General features: G+C 33.3%; 1 protein-coding gene across 7 annotated transcripts in view; it reads left to right on the top strand.

Moving 5' to 3' along the window:
* Positions 1-22,078, top strand: part of LOC138325328 (collagen alpha-1(IX) chain-like) — a 116,945-nt gene that overhangs the window by 65,691 nt on the left and 29,176 nt on the right. For 6 of the 7 annotated variants that reach the window (XM_069270892.1, XM_069270891.1, XM_069270890.1 and 3 more), the window contains exons 5-30: positions 4,492-4,639; positions 4,905-5,133; positions 5,408-5,584; positions 6,378-6,449; positions 6,914-6,943; positions 9,152-9,217; positions 9,626-9,733; positions 10,012-10,119; positions 10,464-10,517; positions 10,800-10,862; positions 11,131-11,190; positions 11,483-11,527; positions 14,728-14,781; positions 14,963-15,025; positions 15,870-15,914; positions 16,187-16,240; positions 16,554-16,598; positions 16,851-16,904; positions 17,084-17,137; positions 17,338-17,391; positions 17,802-17,855; positions 18,300-18,356; positions 19,949-20,002; positions 20,357-20,410; positions 20,617-20,661; positions 20,990-21,043. In XM_069270892.1, coding sequence (XP_069126993.1) covers positions 4,492-4,639; positions 4,905-5,133; positions 5,408-5,584; positions 6,378-6,449; positions 6,914-6,943; positions 9,152-9,217; positions 9,626-9,733; positions 10,012-10,119; positions 10,464-10,517; positions 10,800-10,862; positions 11,131-11,190; positions 11,483-11,527; positions 14,728-14,781; positions 14,963-15,025; positions 15,870-15,914; positions 16,187-16,240; positions 16,554-16,598; positions 16,851-16,904; positions 17,084-17,137; positions 17,338-17,391; positions 17,802-17,855; positions 18,300-18,356; positions 19,949-20,002; positions 20,357-20,410; positions 20,617-20,661; positions 20,990-21,043 — 1,901 coding nt within the window. The remainder of the gene's footprint in view (positions 1-4,491; positions 4,640-4,904; positions 5,134-5,407; positions 5,585-6,377; positions 6,450-6,913; positions 6,944-9,151; positions 9,218-9,625; positions 9,734-10,011; positions 10,120-10,463; positions 10,518-10,799; positions 10,863-11,130; positions 11,191-11,482; positions 11,528-14,727; positions 14,782-14,962; positions 15,026-15,869; positions 15,915-16,186; positions 16,241-16,553; positions 16,599-16,850; positions 16,905-17,083; positions 17,138-17,337; positions 17,392-17,801; positions 17,856-18,299; positions 18,357-19,948; positions 20,003-20,356; positions 20,411-20,616; positions 20,662-20,989; positions 21,044-22,078) is intronic. The other variant, XM_069270893.1, reaches the window with a different exon arrangement.

The raw sequence follows: 22,078 nt of genomic DNA on the forward strand, positions 1-22,078 counted from the left end.
GGAAATGGTGTAAAGATCTTACCAATTAGCACACTTCTTTGTTCTTGAAGTCTTACCTTAGGAACATCTTCACTTGTTATCACCTTATTTGTATTGAATAACACTATTTCGATAATCGACTTGATGTAATAGCTTAATGATAATAATGAAATAGAAACATCTTCTACTACTTCAGGGACTTAAAAGATAGAATATTTCCCGTTGCTTAACACCAACAGCATAACTGACTTTGGTACAGATATGTAAATGTAGCAGTATTTGCGGTTATTTTACGATTATATTGTGGCACTTTTGTTTGAAAACGCGACAGAATTTTATTATTTTTGAAGTCCCATCACTATTTGCACTACTAAAACGAATTTAGTCTGATATATACACGTGTTGAAGAGTGTCTCTTTGAAACTTGATAAGATGAGACCGATCTTTGGTATATACATGCATAAAACAGGGAGATGAACAGGGCAACTTTGGTGGCGCTTGACAAGTGAAGATTCCTTTAACAGTGTCAGATGAACAACAGTAAACATCGCTGTATTTTATACTTATATTACGTTTGTTCTTTGCCGGTAGCGGCCTAAGTTTCCAAAGCTACTTATAAGTATAAGGACTTCAAAAGGCATCATGTACCTTTGAAAATTCTGTTATTGTCTATAGACAACTTACCTTGTTGGTTGGGTATATAATTTTGCTCTGTCGTCTGTCAGTTTTATTCTGCTACGTGTAATCTTTTCTACTTGAGTTTTATAATGATTTCATAGAAGGCACGGTGATCTTTAACTGCCGTAGTCGAAACATCACATATACATAATGTACATGTAATAGCTCGAATGGTGTAGTTAAGTAATCGGCTAGTTTGCCGTACAATGTTTTCGTAAAATAGATTTCCTATTAAACAATCAGATATCATATGGTTTAAACTCATAGTTAGCCAATTAATTTATCAGGAAAATTCTACTTCTCTTCATTACATGAGATCGGACATTTTTGATGATTTTGAATATGGAGTCATTATCAAAATCTCATATTGTACCTTGTATAAAAAAAACCATAAATCCTCCTGAAGCCTCTGCGCTATAATCTTTGTTATTTTTCATTCATCCATTCATTTCATTATTCACATATCTTATCCATATCAAACATAAAAAAATGTCCGAGTTAAAAATGATTCATTAATCCTTAGAGAAAATTGAGGGGAAAAGAACAAAATACTCTCAAAAAGAAAAGAATTAGATCGAGTTTCGATAGTGGGTCGTTTTTGTCGAATGCACAAAACTTCAAACATACAGTGCAGTTGCGTAAAGCTGTGGTGGAGTTATCAACACTCGCCATGATACAGCAGTCTTACTCGGAGGAGGGCTAGCACATTGCTTCTGTGGTGACATTTAATGGCTATATCTGTCAGTTATTATGTAAGAGACACCACTATCACCTAAGCTCGTATATGTCAACGCTAGGTATTAAAGTTAGTGCAAACAATTACTTGAATGTTTAAGTAGCCTTCTGGTCAAACAACAAGACTATGTTTACTACTTTAAATCACATTTCAAGGTATTATTTGTTAATTGTTTAATAAACTACATAAAATCATTAAAAAGGTTTTCTGTAAAAGAGGGTTTTCTTAACCTTTAACGACAACATTACTGCTCATGTGTATGCAGCACCGGTGTCCACGCCCATGTTAAACGATTCTCATCGTCGGACCGGATCCGGTTATATAAACTACCCCCCTTATTTAAGGTTTCATAATACCATTGGTATATTTCTGTGCATGCATAATACATGCTTTCGGTATTGCATACTTAGAATGCAAGTGAGAGTGATTGAATGCCGACTGATTGCTCTAATTACGACATATACTTATTTTGACGCATAAATCTATTGTTACGGACAATATTGACTGACTAAAAGTTAAAAAAATATCTGATGAAACATATTATTCATACAAGTAAAACTCCATATGTGTTGAGTAATATGTTACCGAGTACTTGTTAACGCCCCTGACTGAAAACAGAAACACTTAACACTTTCAGTTTTTATGCACATTAAATTCCACTTAAGATGTTTAAAAACTATTAATTGAAGAAGACAAATTTTACCCTAGAAACAATTATGGTGATTATCACTTGAAGGCATTCATGTTTAACAATCCGTATCATTGTTATCCACGGCCTCCTTTATCTGCCTCTGGTTTCCTTAATAGACCAACCTGAGAGTTATATTGCTCGTTGATGTATGTGAGTAATACAATCACACTAAATGGTGAGTTAATGACAATCTGAATTCTGGGTGGTGGTCTACTGTCATATCCACTGTACATGACGTTTACATCCAGCTCAAACTCCAAACATCATACATAGTTGATCGTGAGGTTGCGGACTGACATGTTCTAAGAAGTAATGGTATACCAGTGATTCTTTGACACGTTGTTGAAATCGAAGTATTTTAGTAGTTTCTATTTTGGCTTAATTCATCATTATAGACACATATTTAGACAGCATGATAATAAAACGTACAACAATTTACAATTGACATATCGATTATATGGTATGACCCATATAAAAAAAGCTATACTATTCTTCGTTTTTAATATTATCAACTGCACAGATATCCAGACGACCTTGCTGATTGCTTTGGCATTCATGTGAACGCATGTAAATGATTTATTTCAACATACATGTATGCATTGGTATTTTAATGATAAATCACAGTAAACAATTTACTTTGTGAACATTTCTATACATTATAACGGTAATATACTACTCTGATGGTCACCATGTTGCCTAGCTGCAATTGAGAAGAATATTAAGGATACCATCGTTCATAGATATGTCAGTAGTATTGGATTCTGTGAGAGTAACATACAGATCTGTATTTCATAATCAATAGCAAGTAATCAAACACTGACATACAGTTCCTTACAAAGTATTTGCCGTTTTTATAATGCTGAAAGCAGGATTACCTCATCATTACACTACAATAGAGGAGGCATTACATGCATACCATGTCTATTACAAATACAAACCCCAAAAGCATGTTAATTAGGTAGCACACACATATGGTAAAAAGTGCAAGTAAGTTTTAACTCTGAAGCCGTTCAATCTGAGCTAAATCAGCTGAAAAGCCTGTCCCCTTTCTTCCAGTAAAGTAGTGTTAATGGAGTGAAATGCCGTTAGGACACAGTAACCTAGGTCAGTAAGCCACTATGAAGCCAGCATGGTGCTCGGATCCAACAAACATGAGACATAGGATCCACCTAGTCCGGGTGATTTATTGGTAGACATTAAAGACGAGCTAACATTTGTATATGTGTTGTATTACATGTAGAAATGATATAGTACAACTTCAAAGAAGGCATTCATCTTCGGTGCAGGATTTGAAACATAACACATGACATAAAAAACCCTAAAACCACATGAGAATGGTCTGCGTAGACGGCAAACATAAAGGTGAAAGTCTTCACACAACATCTTCACTCTTCTCAGGCGTTCTTAAAAGTACAGCAGGAAGTAAATCATTTCATAACTTATTTGAATTTCATTTAGGGGTCATTATTGTTGTCAATCTGATGCAGAAAAAAACCCTGAAAGATTACAAAACGTAATTAACAAAAATAAAAATCTTGGTATCTTTATGGAAATTCAGATTACACTCATAATAAGGCAATTTTGAAATTACTGATTTGTTCGACCAGAGTGATTGTCAAAATACATTGCTTCATTTTATAGTGTGATTTTTGTTTGTCATTATCATGCAAATTAATCCTCAAATAATGAAATTAAAATCCACATATATCTTGTTGCATTTTCCTCTTTTGAATGTGCTACATTGTTTTTTAATGTTCATTGTCAGTTTCGCTTAGGATAAAATAACATATTGGTTTGATGCCTGTAAGCTGTTGTATATGGTGTAGAATTTGAGCCAACATTGAATACGACAGCACTACTATATATCTATGATGTAGGAGTGTTAACAGTTTTCTGTATTTAACCTTACAACCCATAAACCTCACCTGTCAATCATCCAGATTCCAGCACTGGAATTGTGCCAGTCTTATATCCTCTTACAATGTACAAAACGAAGGTGATATATTTGAAGTGAAGCACGATTGTTTATTCTGCATACGGACTGAAAATAATTTACTCCTTTACAATATGACAGCTGACAACAATTTATAACTTAGCCATCGTTACATTGATTGGGATACTCGAACTCATTATAGTAGGATTTCAACAAAACCAAGAATCCTTAACGGTCGAAAGAACAAGTTTTTCCTATTGTTTTTAGTAACGCCATACATTGCTTGAAGCAAAAATATTTTGCAACAGATATTAAAAACTACGGAATAATGATGGGTACAAAAACAACATTCAAATAATAAATATAATGCATAAATTACATTAAAAAGATTTTCCGTTATGCCAATTGTCATATAAAAATATTGATATATTAATATTTATTTCAAATGTTAATATTTTCGCTTTTTATTTTCAGCATTTGATTTTATATCTAACTTCCAGTTAGATAAAGCACGTGAGTTGAGAATGAAAGGAGTGACGCGTACACGAGGATCCAATACATATCAACAAGCATATAAACTCAAACGATCGGCGAAAAAGAAGCAGTTATCAGTAGCAACAAGGTCAATATATGACAATAAGATTATGTGATCACTCAAAATTGGAAAATATATTATTTACTCTAGGTGCGTGTCGCCAATTCTATTGTTAAAACTGCTTTGTAAAAGTGTGTTCTTCGTCACTTATTTCTAACCACGTTAATACATCCTCCTTTAACCACAGGCATTCGACGTCTTTGTGCCGGTTTTCGTTTAATAATGATGATTAAAATTCCTTTTTCAAATACTTTCCTGAACCAAACGTAACTTTACCCCTCTGTTTTGATAGGACAATGTTCCCGCTCGGAATGCCCGAGGAGTTCTCCTTTGGAGCCACCTATAGGTTACAGGGACTAGCCAGGCGGATGGTATGGAACATGGTGGACCTCCAAAGCTCACGTGGCCAGTCAGAATTCGCCGTTAGGTTCGACGCCCCAGCAAAAACCATAGCTCTAGTTTTCAAAGATACCCGTAACACTCTAACGACTCTAGCATTTGACAACAGAAGAGTTCGAAAGGTTTGTAAATACAAATTTGTATCTATAATTCTTCATTACATCAATTGTCATACCTTTAGAGAGATGTTTAATCAGAAACGTGCGAAACTGTGTAGGTTTCTTTCGTATGAATATCGGTTTTGCTTGTGATACTGCCTTTAATTAATTATGGTTTACCCTTTATATGAGAGTTTAAAAGGTGCCTGTCCCTCTATCAGACTGCTCTGTGTTTGAATCCAAGCTTGATTCTGAAGACACACCTTTAAACAGTTTTCTTACTTTCACTTTTATCTAGGCATTCAACAACGAATGGCATAAGATTCACATCAAAGTGACACGGACGCTAACAACACTATTTTTAGACTGCGAGGATATTCAGACACTTCCAATGGTAGCACGGTCACAGGTAGACATCAATGGAGACATAGTTCTAGCCCAGCCCGTCAACGCGCTCGACGGCAAGACAGTACCGGTAAGTCGGCAAAACAGCACATCAGGTCTATCAACAACGATAACGTTGACGATATTTATGAATTACCCTTTTCAAGTGCTCGGTGCGTTTTTCTGTAACACCTGTTGGCCCTTGACCTTTGGTTCAATTCGAGCATTCAATGTTTTACACCTGTCATCCTTTATACATTGGGCGCAAAGTTTCTAATTTGTAATCAGCCAACCATGTGCTACTTCTGCTCTGATATTGCTAATAGTTATTTGCAAGGGTGTTATTTGGTAAGATTAAGTTCATCAATAAATTGATGTACAGACTACTCTTTATCGTTTATGATGATCATGATGTAATATAAGGGTCATTGTTACAATAATCAAATAATAGGTATGATTATAATAACAGCTGAACGATTTACCGATGTGAATTGTATATGTCGTATAATAACAGTTAAAATATTTAATGCAATTGATAATATTTTTTACCGAACTATGTGGCTAAAATTCCAGTTTTTAAAGTCCATGAATTCCTAAACTTTTGAACAATACCTTCTGGCAAAGGTGATTGTTCCAATGAGTTCAATGATTGCGTGTAGTTTTAGAAAACATGTAAAACAAATTATTTCAATTATTTGTATTTCACTGTATGTATTACAACGCCATTAATACTTTTAAATGAAATCATTTTTAGCAATTGTTCATCAGTGTTTTATATTCTTTTAATTATAAAGATTGTGATGTATTGATATACATGAAATTCAATGAAATACTGTAAAGTACAGTACCTTGGTTTTTATCTGATTCATTATGTCTTTTTTCAGTTCGAAATCCAATGGCTGGTCATTCATTGCGATCCGTCAAAGCACCAACGTGAAAACTGTGACGAACTCCCAGTAAGTAAACCAGTCTATATGAAACATCCATTGACACTCAGTTTACGGTCAATCATACTCCAAGTATCATGTAACATAAACTACTACAATACATATACTGTATAGCCTGCCATCAGCAGCTATCTCTTTACCCGATGTCTATGTGCTTAGTGCAAAGTTACGCTTTTTCAGAAATTATTTTACAAGAATTGTTTTCATTGTTTTCATGATGTCAAAAGTACATGTCATTGTTGTTCTTTTAAATATTTGATACCTTTACAGATATTTGGATGTGTTTTGATTTTTTATTTGTTTGAATTGCTTGACGGTGTTCGTTTTGTCGTATCACCAAATCGTCTGCTCATAGCATAAGAAACGTTCTCATGTCAACGAATGGCCGGTGCCGTGCATAAAGGAGAGTTATTTTGTACGACATCTGCATGACGGGTGTTGGTGTTAAAATGTGATGTCAATTTCTTCTTTAGAGCGAATCGAGAAACTACATGAGCGAGCAGGTACAGTTCCGGTTGCTTGTGTGCATGCGTGATGTGATAGAACATAATGCTAGTTTGCCTGCATTTAACATACTACTATTGAAGTCTTCTTTCAATTTGTTTGAAAACTATCTATCGAATGCATATTAGTATTGTCGTGTATAAGTGTTCTTCTGTCACTTTTCTTTCTTTGGTTTACATTGCATTTGAACAGATAAAAAATGGGACTAAGGTCCAACAGCAAGTAGTGAGTTGTACTGCACACAGGAGATATAGGTCGCACATTGATTTGCATATTTATGAAATATAACTATGTATGTATACCTACCTTGAGCTTTATTGACGGGTTGCACATTACAGAGCGATAGTGAAATGTTTGGTAATTCAATATCAAAATTTGCATCAAAATGTGTAAAAGAAACCTTTCCAATAATCTTGTATTCATTATCAAGACATAAAAATATGTTCTGCCTATGATCATAGTTTGTACCCATGTAGCATGTTAGCATCTGCAAAACGAGCAATTTAAACATTCCAATGGCGCGTTTTCACGGCAGTTTAAAAAGACCATATAAAAATGATACAATACATGAAATAAGAATAACTGATAATGTAATTTTGCCGAGGCGTTTCACAGATACATTCACGATTAAGATCATCCTAGAATGAAATGCATCTTTGGCGGTCGACTATAAAGTTCAAATACACTGACTATCATTATTTGTGATGTGTTGCACTTGCTGAAGCAATGTAAGGTGTCCGTGCATGGTAACAGAAAGAATCACCTCAGAATCAATGCTATTGTAGATGCTATGATTCATAGCTGCACCAAAAACAGTACGATTTCTTTAAAATGTAAACTACAGATAAAACAGTATGTACATGCTGATACAACCTGTAAGGTTGATTATAAAGTAATGCTTGTTTCGTGGAACGTTATGGAATTCACATGAGTTCTACAAGAAGATTACATAATGAAGAGTAATTGTCCTGAACAACTTCCATCCTGGTACACATGTAAAACAGAAGCAGATCACTTTAGCACACGTGACTTTGTTTATGTCCTACCGACTTGTAGATCCCGTTTCAAAATGATCTGTCAGTTTAACACGCATTATTCTTTAAATATAACATTCGATATATTATATTTTTTACGTTCAACAATTAACATGTGATATAATTAACTTTTATATATATTATAGGTGTTTTTTCATTTTGATTTGTATAACGTTATAAACTAAACCATTATAAATATTTTATAAGAAAGCTAACAATCAATCGGCTGCTATGAACAGTTCATGCCGAGGTGCCTGCTTTATAACCTACTTAGCCTTTCATTGCTTTACAGATTTTAATAGCCTTGTAAACTGTTTCAAATGTTACAGGAAGTAGTAGCGTAAGTTACATAATTTGAGGTATGTTCATGGCAAAGGGCACAAGCTCAATAAGTATTATTTATAACCATTCCAGAGTTCATATGTATTTTCTCACATACTCAATATTTGAAGTAGATAAAAGACAAAACAAAAGAACCAAGCACAGTTAAACGATGGTTATGAAGAACCTATTGAACGTTTACTCACCAAGTAATAATCAATTTAATGAATTATCAGGTACTATGATCTCATAGCGGACAGTGAATACATACTTATCAGAGTCGGCTCCACCGACACACGACTCAATCAGTTTCTATTTCTATTTTCATTATAATGACATATGAAAATCATTCGAAATAATGAATCTTACAAACCTTCACTTTTTTATTTCAATTATTGAAATACGCAATTACTGCTTAATCTCACATTTCATTTGTTTTGATAATTAACACGGCCATAAGGTTAAATATATTTATGTACCCCTGTAAACCAATACAGCACGGTTTGGGTTGGTGAATATCTTAATAATTTATTCCAAAATATGCTTGTATATCATTGCCACCAAAATAGATCTATTGAAGGTAACTTCATTTTAAGTAAGTACATATTTCAACTAACGTTTTGAAAACTCTTTTTTTTTAGTTTTATGGATTGATATGTGAATACTGTTTTTGAAAACTTTTATTGGTCTTTTTTTCTTTTTCATTATTAGATCATTATTCTAGATGTATGTTATTCCTGGTTTGGGTTAACACTTCTTTAGAGGTATGATAATAGTAAATAGGTAATCTAAATACAAGTTCACTTAATAAATATAAAGTATTATTGATCATAAACTATACTGTTCCTACAGAGAAGAGGAGACATGGGCTGCTCAGTACAATGCCCAGCAGGACCACGTGGATTCAACGGAACCAATGTAAGCATGACCATTTGGCGTAACTACACGTATGATTATTATATTTTCAATGTGATAAAATATATATATCTTTATCGTAATTATTACAATATACTCTTCAATAAAATAGATTCAAAGTAACTTAAAAGCATTATACGTAAACATACATGATGAATATAAAATGAGAAAATCAAATTTTACAAGTTTTAAATTTTGGCGATCTAGCTTTCAGAGTATATCTAATTTAACTATTTTTACCATTAATATTACGCAGATATTAATTACATTAATGGCGCTGTGCCGTGAAATCGAGAATATAACCCGATAATTCAATTTTCATACACAAGACATAAAATACAAACATGCTTTCACAACATAACATAGATAATAACGAAAGAAAACTTACAAGAATGAACGCTATACCTTCAGGGAGCCCCAGGAAGAAATGGACGTGATGGTCTAGATGGAATTGATGGACTGATGGGACCAAAGGGAGAACCAGGGGAAAGGGGTGCGGCTGGCAGAGATGGAAAGGCTGTTAGTATATTAGATATATTTTGATGAGTTACGTGGCATAATGATTGTCATACTACCAGATGTTTAAAAAGAATATACAAAATAAATTTGTAAAAAGGCATGATTTTCGTATAACACATAATGAACAATCAATAATAAACTCGAAAGATGCAAAGAAAATGAAAAAAAAATATTCAATAAGACTTCTCTGAATGAGTTTTGTTACAATAATTCTTCTCTGAATGTAAATTGCTACATTTTAAGCCATTCAAAAGCTCAAACATTTCATCATTGATCAGGGTAAAGCTGGAACTCCAGGCAAAACTGGACCACAAGGACCAAGAGGTCCGGAGGGACCGCGGGGAGATGATGGTGGTCAGGGTGAACCCGGAGTACCTGGATTGGACGTTAGTATTGACGAATTCCTACCTTATCGATATACAGTAGCATGTACACGTTGAGCATCTTTCGCTTTACCTCCCAGAATGGTTTTTGGATGATTGATTATCTAATTCTATTATCAAAGTGAAGTTATACTTCACGCAATATTAATATATTTGCATAATGATTTATATTTTATATTTTATTTATTGGTTTCAGAAATTATTTAACTATCCATTGGAAACGTACTATCTGTAATTTATATATTTTCTTCTGATTTATTTGTAATGGGATGTTATTATAATGCATGTAAATCTTGTCTCAGGCATTCAAACATCATACCTGTTCGAAAATCATGGTTTTGTTGTAGGGTAAAGATGGTTTGTCTGGCGATATGGGTCCACCAGGGGAAAGGGGTGAACGGGTTTGTATTAATAGTTCTAACTTAAAATGAAGGACATTACAATTAATTTATAATCAATACATGTTCCTTACTTGGAACAGTATAAAGTGAGAACATAACAGGCTCTCCGAAGTGAAAAAATATATATTATTTTGTAGGAAATATAGTACACATTATGTGTCCAAGATCAAGAATAAGTCTGGTTTGTCTCCTTTCTTACCTGAATGAAAATCAATATAAAACAATTAACTATTCGACTTTGATGTTTTTTTAATAAGATTGTCATTTGTATACATTAATTAGGGAAGGGATGGTCAGCCTGGGACCCCAGGCATTCCCGGCAAAACTGGCAGGCCCGGAGAAAGTGTAAGTTTGATAAAACACCTTATTAATAAGCAACTTGTAATCAATTTAAACCACTACCTGAAAATATCTTTCTTTTGTTGTAACATTACAGACACACTGACATGTTCTAGCTGCATTTAGTTCAGCACTCAGAGTATCTGTCAGTTGTGGACTTCAATTTCTAATGTCATCACCTATCGCAACGTTAATGTTGTGTTTTATTTTCGAATGAAATAAAATACACGATTTACATATCTTTGATAAAATTATTTGATGTACGTATCTACAGGTTGTTGGTCCTGCCGGTCCAGAAGGTTCGCAAGGCCCACAAGGTCAACCAGGTCCTCAGGTAATCACTCTATTATTTTGCCAAGACATATGAAGTGATCAATACATTGATATTTGAAAAAAAAAGAAAACAAAAGTTTGTTTATACATTTTCATGCAAATTTGTTATTACTTTCTTATCTTCAACTGATATCAACTTACCTTATTGTAGTAATATGTTTGTCTTTTACAAAATTAAAAATTAATTTATTCCATGATTTTTGTTTCAATCATGAAATTATTCCACTTCGTTTTCCTATTTTATTTGAAAATGACACCGACAATATCTATATAACATAATTGATTTATTATAGGGAATGACCGGGCAAAGAGGTGAACGGGGAGAAAAGGGAAATCAGGTGAGAGAGAATACGTCAATAATACCTGTTTAAATTCATTTTCGTATTTAGAACTTTAATAATTATGTATGTTTTTTCACAATGGTAATGAAACGAAATCAGTATTATATGATAATTGGTAAGCCATTTCACTGATGATATGTCATTGTAGCATGTCTTCATGCCAATGTTGTCTGTATATAAATCATATTTTGTATTTGCACAAAGACTGTTAGCCTAATACTGAAACCATATGAAGATATTATTTCAATGATGCGTAATTACTATGAGTTCAAAAATAATAAAAAACAAAACCCATCTCATATAAAACTCCAGACATTCAATAATTAGAGTCGACAAAATCGTTTGAAAATGTAGACATTTTGTCTTAAAGCCAATATGAGAAAGAAGTGTTGCATTAACACAAGTATATTTTGGCAAAGAACAATGTGCATCTCCGACTTATAAATGAAAACAGATATTTATCGCCCGATCTGAACATACACATACCGCTACTTGGCACACGGTTTAAAGTTAAGATTAACTTAAATAATGAGTTTATTAATAACAAATAAAGACTGCCCCTTTAATGCACTACTCCTATAGGTTAATGAGTGTCTCGCTAGGAATTAATAACAGATTCAAATGAAACACTTTCCAAATGTTCCGATATATCATTCGTTATAGCACATAAAATGTTAAACATAGATCTACAAATAAAAATTGATGTATATAACATTCGTTTAGTGTTCAAACAACACAGAATCAGTCTTTACATAAGTAAATATTTGATATACATAATTTCTAATATATAATGTAGTTTTTAATTTTTAAGTTTGTTTGTTTATTTTTTAATTACTGATTAGAAAAACCATTGAAAAAACATTTTGAAATGAAATTTACTAATTGAAAATGAAATCTTCCACTTCAAAGTGCCTTCGAATCCTATGATATTTCACGGATATATATGATTTTTGTATTCTTTAGAGCGTATGTCGGTTTTAACATCGGTACTATGTTAGAGTGCTGACCTCAGCTTGTAAACTCGTATCATTACATCTTTATAGTATGGGTTTTATGTGGGATCCCTGTTATCTAATATACAAACATGATCATTAGGTCCCATTTGGACGCTTTGATCACCGACCGTTCTTAAACAACATTGTACGACTATGTAATACAATTCATTTACGACAGACAACTTCTGTAATACTATTCATTAAAGAGGCATTGCCCCATTGTTTTACCTTGATCAAGATTAGAAGGTTGAGGGTTGTCACTGGCCTAATTCAATAGTAGTGGGATCCAATAGATTCCTAGAGGTGTTAAGTGGTCCTTAATGGGTTGAAAGTGGATAGACCTGTCTCATAAATTCCGACTCTTTTTAAAACTCAAGATCATCACTGTTAAAAATAGCGATTAATGTTAAGAGTTAATAATGGACTGCCGTTCCGGAATTCATTAGACTTTAGTTACATAGTCTTGTGGTAATATCTTAATGACCTGTCAGTACTATCGGCTTAGTTTTGAATTCTACGACGAGGTAGATAAAGGGCAGTGTGACACACTGTGTGTTTTAACCGCTTGTTTGATTCATGACTAAACGCATTTGTTAAGAGCGCTTATATATGCATAAAATGCGTTCTGCTATATCCATACTTTTTAAGGTTAAACTTTCTACATTTATAAATATAACTTTTCGTAAATAATACGTCTTCCAAAAACAATATATATGTGTGATAAAAGAACAAATAAGGTTTTACACAACACATTATTCACCAAAACTACATTGACCACAGCGAATAACGTGGGCCTACTTTAATTTTCATACTTTACGATTTTTCGATTGCGTTTTATTTGGGAAAATGGTGTTTTCGATGACACTGTAACTACCTTTGATACACATAACAAATACAGTCGTAACGATTGGATTTAAAGAAATCAATGTGTTATGAAATCTATCAAAATTAAAGTAGCTTTGTAAACATTTTGTATTTCTAATATCATGCTAAATATTACGACACAGTTTATCGACTGCAAATTACTTAAACTTGTATAACGAAACGTATCTCAACAACTTTGATAATGCACTACACATTATGTGTCAGGTGCTACATTTTATGATATTTATTTTCTTTTATAAGACGAAACAAAATCTTGACCTTTTGTTTATTAAGACTTTAATTTGTCAAATAACCGTCACATCTCGACCTGCCAATTCGATTTGAGATCACCTTTGAATATCATGCTATGATGTGATATTCAGCTATGTGACCCATATTGACTTGTATTCACATGACAGATTATTACCTGTGTATAGACATAATTAGAGGAATGTTTTTGTATAAAGAGTAATTGAATTGCTGACAGTTTGGGAGCGATTAGCGGTTTGACATGTATTTCTATCCTCGTAGACTTTATGCCCTGTCAAACCTCATCAAACCAGCCGTATTGTCTTGTCCGCTGTATCGATATCTGATTGAGGGCGTGATACCCAATACAGCGAGAACGCTTTATAAAGTAGCTATTTTACGCTCTTAAATTATCCGCCTCGCGATAGAAGAGATCTGACTGAGTTAAGTACGCAGTGAGATGTTTTCATTGACAATACAAATTGACGTCTCGTTGAGTGAATTAAGAATGACATTTTTGTCAATGGGTTTGCCCCGTCCGTCTATGAAATAGATAATATTTAATCACAATTTGGTATGATATGTTCTGTCAACAGCCGGGGGCTAATAGGTAGTGACAGAATCACGCACTCAAAGATGACCATTAAACTTGAATGTAATAAATTGTAACTGTTGTTCATTTACGGAAATGTATATCTACTGCATGGTGATTAATAGGAAAGATAAAAATATTCTGGTTTAGAATAACTTTCTGAAAGATTATATCTTAAAAGATTTAGACATCTGTGTAGTTCAGCCCTGCTTATAGTTTTAGATTTTTCATCTACCGTAAATGAATGCATTTCACATCAAATGTATATATAGATGTGTTTGAAGGTGTATATTTTTGCGATACATGTCTTTATGATACATATTGCCATGTTATATCTATTACTCGAAATGTTTTTATACACGAGGTCACATGAAAATTGATCTGAATTAAGTTAATTCTTCAAAGGTGAATGGATCATGAAATAATTCGATGCTTGAAAGAGAAACGTGTACGAGATATAATATTTATATTTTACGTGCGATTTATGTCTCTTTTAGGGTGAACGCGGGCAGCAAGGTGACCCCGGGGAGCAAGGACCCCGAGGCTTTAACGTGAGTCCTTTGTCTATATCCTTTGAATTTCATATCCTTATAGTATTGAAATTCCATTAATCTGTCAACAAAAATTAAAACGTTCATTTGTAAACCTAATATTATAAAACCTACGTCGTTCTTTGTGTTGCTATTTATGAAGTGTGCTTTGATGATCCTAAAGTATGTCTTTCTTTAACAGGGAGCAGATGGAGTACCAGGAAAACAGGGAATCCAGGGACCAGCAGGGCCACCAGGGCCGGCGGTAGGATACTCTTAAATATGTACACAATCAAACCAGAGGTCGGCGTGTCGAGACAATGATAAAACAAATGATAAGAGTATTGGATTGAACTGTTCTTAGTGATATATAATCTTCAGGTTAACACGTGCAGTTAAATACATATTAAAATGATTATTATAAAATTCAGGGGTTTGGTTTGCGTGCCAGACTTTCACAGACTGAATCAAGGATAGAAAAAAATAACATTGTTTCTGTCAGGTAGTGTTGTGATTTTTGAAATGGAATATAATCGACAATAATTGATATTAGTCTATCAATCTGATCAATATTACACAAATATTGATACTTGCATATTATAGCAACAATCACCAAGTGGTTATCGTAAAAACCCCTCGCAACGATAAAAGGTATTTCAAACATTCGTAAAGTAATATATGAAAATCCATGAGATGATCTTAAAACGATTAAAATAATAACTACAAACACGTACTTTTATCAACGGTTTTAAAAGAGTTACCCAGTCTAAAAAGATAAATCAATCCTCGATTTACCAAATGAAGACTAGACAATAAGGCCATCTATTTTTATCGGTAGTTAAAATCTTGTTAACACCCGGCAATGCGACAAAGCAGTTGCTGATTTACTCGTTGGTAAATCTTAAGGCTACATGAACCATATGATTTTGTCAGTGCGTTTTTCTTCGCTTGACATTTATTTTTGACATCTGCATGAGTTTCCATCTGACGATCTGACAAAATATGACAACAAAAAATGGACGTTCTGTATACGACGGAACGTCAATAAAAGGCGTTTTTCACGTCTCAGTAATCAGTGAAATGATTTCCTGTTTTGTGTTTTTCCACAGGGCCAGATTCTTGAACCTGATATGTCTAACCACATTCCTGTAGAGGTAAATATAACCAGCTTCTGTAAAACGAAATGTTTGAAGCAGTACTGTCGTTTAAAGTTTCAGATTTCTCTATGCGAGTGATAATATTATTTAAATGGAATTCAAAGAGACTGATATTAACTTGACAATATTCACAAATGTTTTAGGAATACTAGGTCATCACTACGTGTAGCTTACCTAACAGACATTGTTGATTGTGTAAAGTACACGTGTATTTCATTACTATATTCATGTCTGTCTATGCTTATTATGTATGGTGATCCTCCTAACAGGGACCTGCCGGACCAGTGGGCCCACAAGGACCTCAGGGTGATATAGGACCAAAGGTAGTATAATGCATTATAATGATCAATGTAATAAATAAACAAGTATCAAATACAAATAGTCAAAGGTATCTTTGGTCGTCAGCGTCAATAATATTATTGTCGAATTTGAAATCATAGATTATATGTTTATGATTTTTTCCCGCAAATGAATCATATTATACACACATGAAATTATACTTTGTAGAAAACTAATGAATAATGAAATAAGTGTGGTGATATTTTTAAAAAAATTCGTAAAGATATTGTTGTTGATTCATCATCAGATATTCTCAGGAGAAATATAGAATACGTCATTTATTTAATTCATATTTAGGGTGACAAAGGCGAACAAGGAGAGGAAGGAAAGAGGGGTTTGAAGGTAAATTAATCATTATGTTTTATCAAGTTACCTATGCAATATATTTAAAACATTTATCTCAAACTAAATACGCTTGATCTCTTCTTGCTTGGAACTTGACATATTAATGTTTCATTTTAAACTTTGATGTTCAATTATCAATAAGATTTATTTTGTATTTGATATTTTAATAATACTTTGACATTGGATAGCTTGTTAATGTAATACAAATATGTATGTAATTCAAGATTTTATATCATTCTTTGAATTTAGGGGGACAAAGGTGATGAAGGTCCTATGGGTATTGCAGGCATTGACGGCATTCCGGTAAATATTTCATTTGTTTCATATAGCATTTGCTACTGATACTTCTAAAAATATGCAAAAATTTAAAATTTTGTTTCAAATTATAATATCACTTTATACAATTGTGATGGTATCTAACAGATCTACTCTGTACATTGTTCAATATGTCTTTCATTGTCTCGATCCTCGTTGATGTGTAGGGAGTAGCTGGTGAACCGGGTATGATCGGACCTCACGGACGACCAGGAGATACGGTAAATGGCTATGTTTATATCTTTTAATATCCGAGCTGTGTACAAAATATAGAAATTACATATTAAAGATGATAGCTATTTCTCACTATAAGTCTAGATTCTCGAATCTTTGTTGCGAAACTTTTTGAATTTATTTTCGTTGGAAATGAATTAAAACTTAGGATTTTGTTTTAATTATTGTTTTGTTTACTAAACGGCAGGGACCTAAAGGTGAGAGAGGAAATGACGGTGTTGACGGAGAGCAGGGGATTCAGGTAAGAAGTTACCATTAAGCATTTCTGTAATATATATGTACTTCCACTCATATAAAATAGGACTGATGCTCAGAGATGGTTTTATGACATAATATACTACGTATATCACACAGAGATACAGTTGTATGGGGTTACTTCTAATGTTACATGAATTTGTAACAGTGTATTTAAGTTTTGGTTCTGGAGGAAAACGGAAGTCTTCTGTGAAAAGCGAAAACACAACACTAAGCAAACTAGCACGTATTGGTCTTGAACATTGGTGTCGAAGACAATTTATATCTACCCATGGCTCATGTTAATATTGAACTGTGTTAGCAATGAAGTATACTTTTATAGTGATATAGGTATATCATACATTTGTCGTTTTATCTCTCATTATTTATAACATTTTCTCTTTTTTATCCCTTTAGGGTTTACCAGGTCTACCGGGAGAACGGGGAGACAAGGGGAACCAGGGTGAAAGGGTAATAACTCTTACTATCTAAACAATAATCTTATTTTAGCGTAATTCGTATCAACAAAGTCTACATATGTGTGAACTCCATTTGGCCTCCTTAATCTTCTAATATAAAATGTAATGATTACAAGTGAAGTTATTGGATTTGATGTTTAATACATTACTGCATATGTTGTGATGTTTTTGTTTGTTTTATTCGATTTTCAATAATTCGCCATTAAAAGCATATTTGCCCTATTTCGGAGCATTTGATTTTAAGGAATGAAAAACGCGAGAAGTTGTTTGTTTTTATTCTTTATTTATTGATAGCCATAAATCAATTTCTATAAAAACATTATTCAACGACCAATTTAATTCCATTACGATAAACATCAAATTAATATAATAAGTAATCTTAAAGTTAAAGTTTAAAACTTAAAGTTACTTTGGCCTTTGGCCTTTGCCATTTTAGGGACTCCCTGGACCTCCAGGTGAAAGCTCTTTCTTCGGCCGTTCAGGAGACGATCCGGTATGGAAAGACATGAAGAGGCTTTTTCTAGTACTACTCCTTTTCTCTTTTATGCATGATATAAAACGGCATAGCCTTAGCATAAATCATAAAATTTGTATGCTTCAGTGGTGAAATCATCGTAGTTTGTAGATTCTCGCTCAACTGCGATGCAAAAAAGCGCATATCAAGCAGAAATATAAGTTAGAATCAGAAACGATAAGGTGTTTTTTTTACAAAAACTGTAATAGATGGATCGATTACAGATTAAATTAGGCGATTCAGTACTGACTAAAGGGCAATAACTCTTACTTTCCTTAGCAAAAATTAAAACAACTTGATAGCCGACAACTATCAAAATAACTACCACTTAGCTTTCATTTGTGATTTTCTTTTCTGTCGACGTTATTGTTTTTGTTTTAGATTGGTATTAGAATAGTCTTCTGTTGTTTTTTTCGACATTCCGTGTACTAAACCAAAGCGCGCAAATCATCAGTATGCAATGACAGAACGATGCGTTATCATAGGAGCACATTTGCGTTATCATAAATCAGCATAAAATTGTATTGGAGTAGTACGGTTTCTAAACAAATTAGATAAATTTGCGCATGCCGAAAGGTGGGGCATCAAACACATGTGACAGTTTCCCAAAACATCATCTATGAAATGGGTAACGAATGTTTCAAATAAACATAGTATTATAAAAGAAAGCATTAAAGGCCCACTACCTTTCCGGAGCAAAATATAAAGCTTTCTTAAAAACATTAATTACCTCAGAAAATATATACCGATGGCCTAAGATGAGGTTACAACACCAAACATATGCAAGATTTCCTGCGTAATATATGATAACAATGGAGAGTCATTTCGCTGTTTTACCGTCTGCCGCAGTGATAGTCAACTACCGCGCGGTATTTAGGACGACGGGGGAAAACATAAGACGACCCGCGTTATGAAAATTAACATTTTATTTATTTTAATTAAATTGTTTAGGAGGTGATAATAAGTGTAGTATTAACGTTAAGTTAATAACTTTTGCCACTCGACAAAATTATTAAATTCGTTTTACATTCCCATTTTAAAAATCAAAAACCATTTCGGAAAGGTAGTGGGCCTTTAAACAATATCAAGGGGTGAACTTGTAAGAAATGCGTGAAAAAAAATTTTTGGCTTAAAGACTGATTAATATAATTAAAAATGTGTTGTGTTGGAGAACTGTCCATGCAAGGAGCAAAGTATTGCGTTTCTAGTTTTCTGAACAATGTTAACACTTGTGTGACGTCTTGTGTCTTAGCCTATCCCAAGATCCCTAAGTTGTGATGGGACTAAATCTCTTAGGCATTTACTAAGTATTTCCTTCTGCAATTGGTAAGTCTTTCTTACTTACATCCTTTTTGAACAAAAGTACAAAAGTAGCAATTAGATAAATTTACTTATGTTATATACAATTATATAAGATTAATACATTCTGTAGATTAGATCAGTTTCATACAGAAATGATTCTCGGACACGGTCCACTGCCAGTAAGTGTTTAACTCTATAATATACCACAGCTGGATATCTTAAAAGTCTTAATTATGTAATTATGTATTGTATAATGTAATGAATTACAGGGTCCGCCTGGAAATCCCGGACCACGTGGCCCACCAGGCACCAAAGGAGAGGAGGTAAGCATCTTAAAATATGAAGCTAATTAGTATTGGGAAGGAATATGAAATTAATTGAAAATGGCTAAATCTTAGTATTGCTATGCAATAATGTGATTTCAAAAAGTTTTATGTAAGATATATTTAAAACCAGACAGCAATATATACGAGTAACTTAATTTAAAAAATACGTTAAAATCATTTGTGTTTGAGTTATGCGAAATAAAAATATAATTTATATGGTGGTACAAAGAACATGATACATACTACGTACATATGCAATCTGAAGAACTAATTTAGATAATAAAATAGCACATAAAATTTTAATTTATACATACTGATGTGAAAACTCAATTCCAAATATGTTCTATGTAGGGTTTATCTGGACCTGCCGGACCTGCAGGACCACCGGGCAATGACGGAGAACCTGTAAGTGGTCATTTTTTATTACCATGTACACCATGTTTCCCTTTCGCTTATCAAAAAGTAGACACATATTAGATATTGCTATATTACCTTTATACGAGACAAATCATATTTGAAATTTGGTCTGAATAAATAATTTGCAAATAAATATTTTATCTTTAATTCTTTAATCTCGGTAAATGTTAAATGAACGTGTTTATCTACTACAGGGTACCCCTGGTTTACCAGGAGAGTCTGGACCTCCAGGAGAAATGGTATGTTGCTTTGTGCACATTTTTATGGTTTACTACTAATGTTGCCATTTTAGAGTACTCAAATATAACGCAAATGTGAATCAGAACGTATTTGCTGTATGAAACAATGGAATTTTCACATTACACATAATAGTAAATAGCACTGTATAATCTGCAACCATTCGAATAACCTTTATGTATAAGATTGCAGTATTGTTATCAAGATTGACGCTTTCATTGTAGTTAGACCAAATTAGTTCGCATAAGAAACAGGATATATTAAATTCCAAAATAGTTTTTTAATATTTCGGTTATGGTTTTTAAGATGTCTGATTTGTTTTGAATTTAGGGACCCACTGGAGATCGTGGCCCCACAGGCGATACAGGATCACGTGGTCTAATGGTAAGTTATATAGGCATCGTTACGAATGAAACTCAAACCCAGGCAGCTTTTTTTAAACAAACTATATGCGGTTTTGGAAAACATTACCTTAGAGGGTGTTCTTGTTTAGTTGGTTAAAAGATGTCTTGGCCTAACACTTTGGTAATATATCATCTAATATGTAGTCAAACCTCATATGAGGTTCGCTGAGGGGACAAGAAACGTGACATCATATAACTAACTCGCCCTTACTTGTCAAATTGTATTGAAGTTATTTGGCTGCTATACATGTATTTGGAACCATGACAAAATATTCTTAAGCAGATAGTCTTTATACAGAGGAGTTTGCTAAATCAGAGTGTACTATGTATCTATATCAACTAGCCCATGAGGAAATTATTATATAGAAATAATCCTTTTACGTAAAATAAAATAAAACATCGTAGAAATGCACTTATTTTTAGCGGTAATATACAAATTTTGTATTTCGAGTAATTTATTAACATTATAGAACCTGATTTGTAAACATTATCTTGACGACGGCGGATACTCTACACATCGGTGTAGCGTCCGTGGGTCACTTTAATACCGATGTATTTGTACTAAAGATATATGGGCGTGATATGTACTAACGTCCAAGTTAGGATAGCTCAGCTAAATGATATGCTTTATGGGTTGGACATGTTCCATTGGCGGAATCCAATGCCAAATGTATTGCACTTGTTAACTTAGACTGGTTAGTGCTTACATATCACTCCATGTGAAATCACTGTTTGAATAACATTAAACGAGTAAATGAGGCCAACAAAATATACAAATGAGTTTCACATATAAAGATTTGATCAAAGTGTATGAATTAAATCAAATACGATGAATGGGAATATCTGGTGATTGTATAAACCTAATTTATTTTCTTTCAAGGTGGAATTTAATCAAAATGAAACAAACGAGTTTTTTTCTCAACCAGCTTAATAAGTTAACTGTTATCTTTCTAAAAATTGAAAATAATAATTAAAAATGTGAGAGAGGATGTAACTGTCCCTCGTCGTACTTCAT

This window comes from Argopecten irradians, chromosome 6 (genome assembly GCF_041381155.1).
Source record: "Argopecten irradians isolate NY chromosome 6, Ai_NY, whole genome shotgun sequence".
Classification (NCBI taxonomy): Eukaryota; Metazoa; Mollusca; class Bivalvia; order Pectinida; family Pectinidae; genus Argopecten; species Argopecten irradians.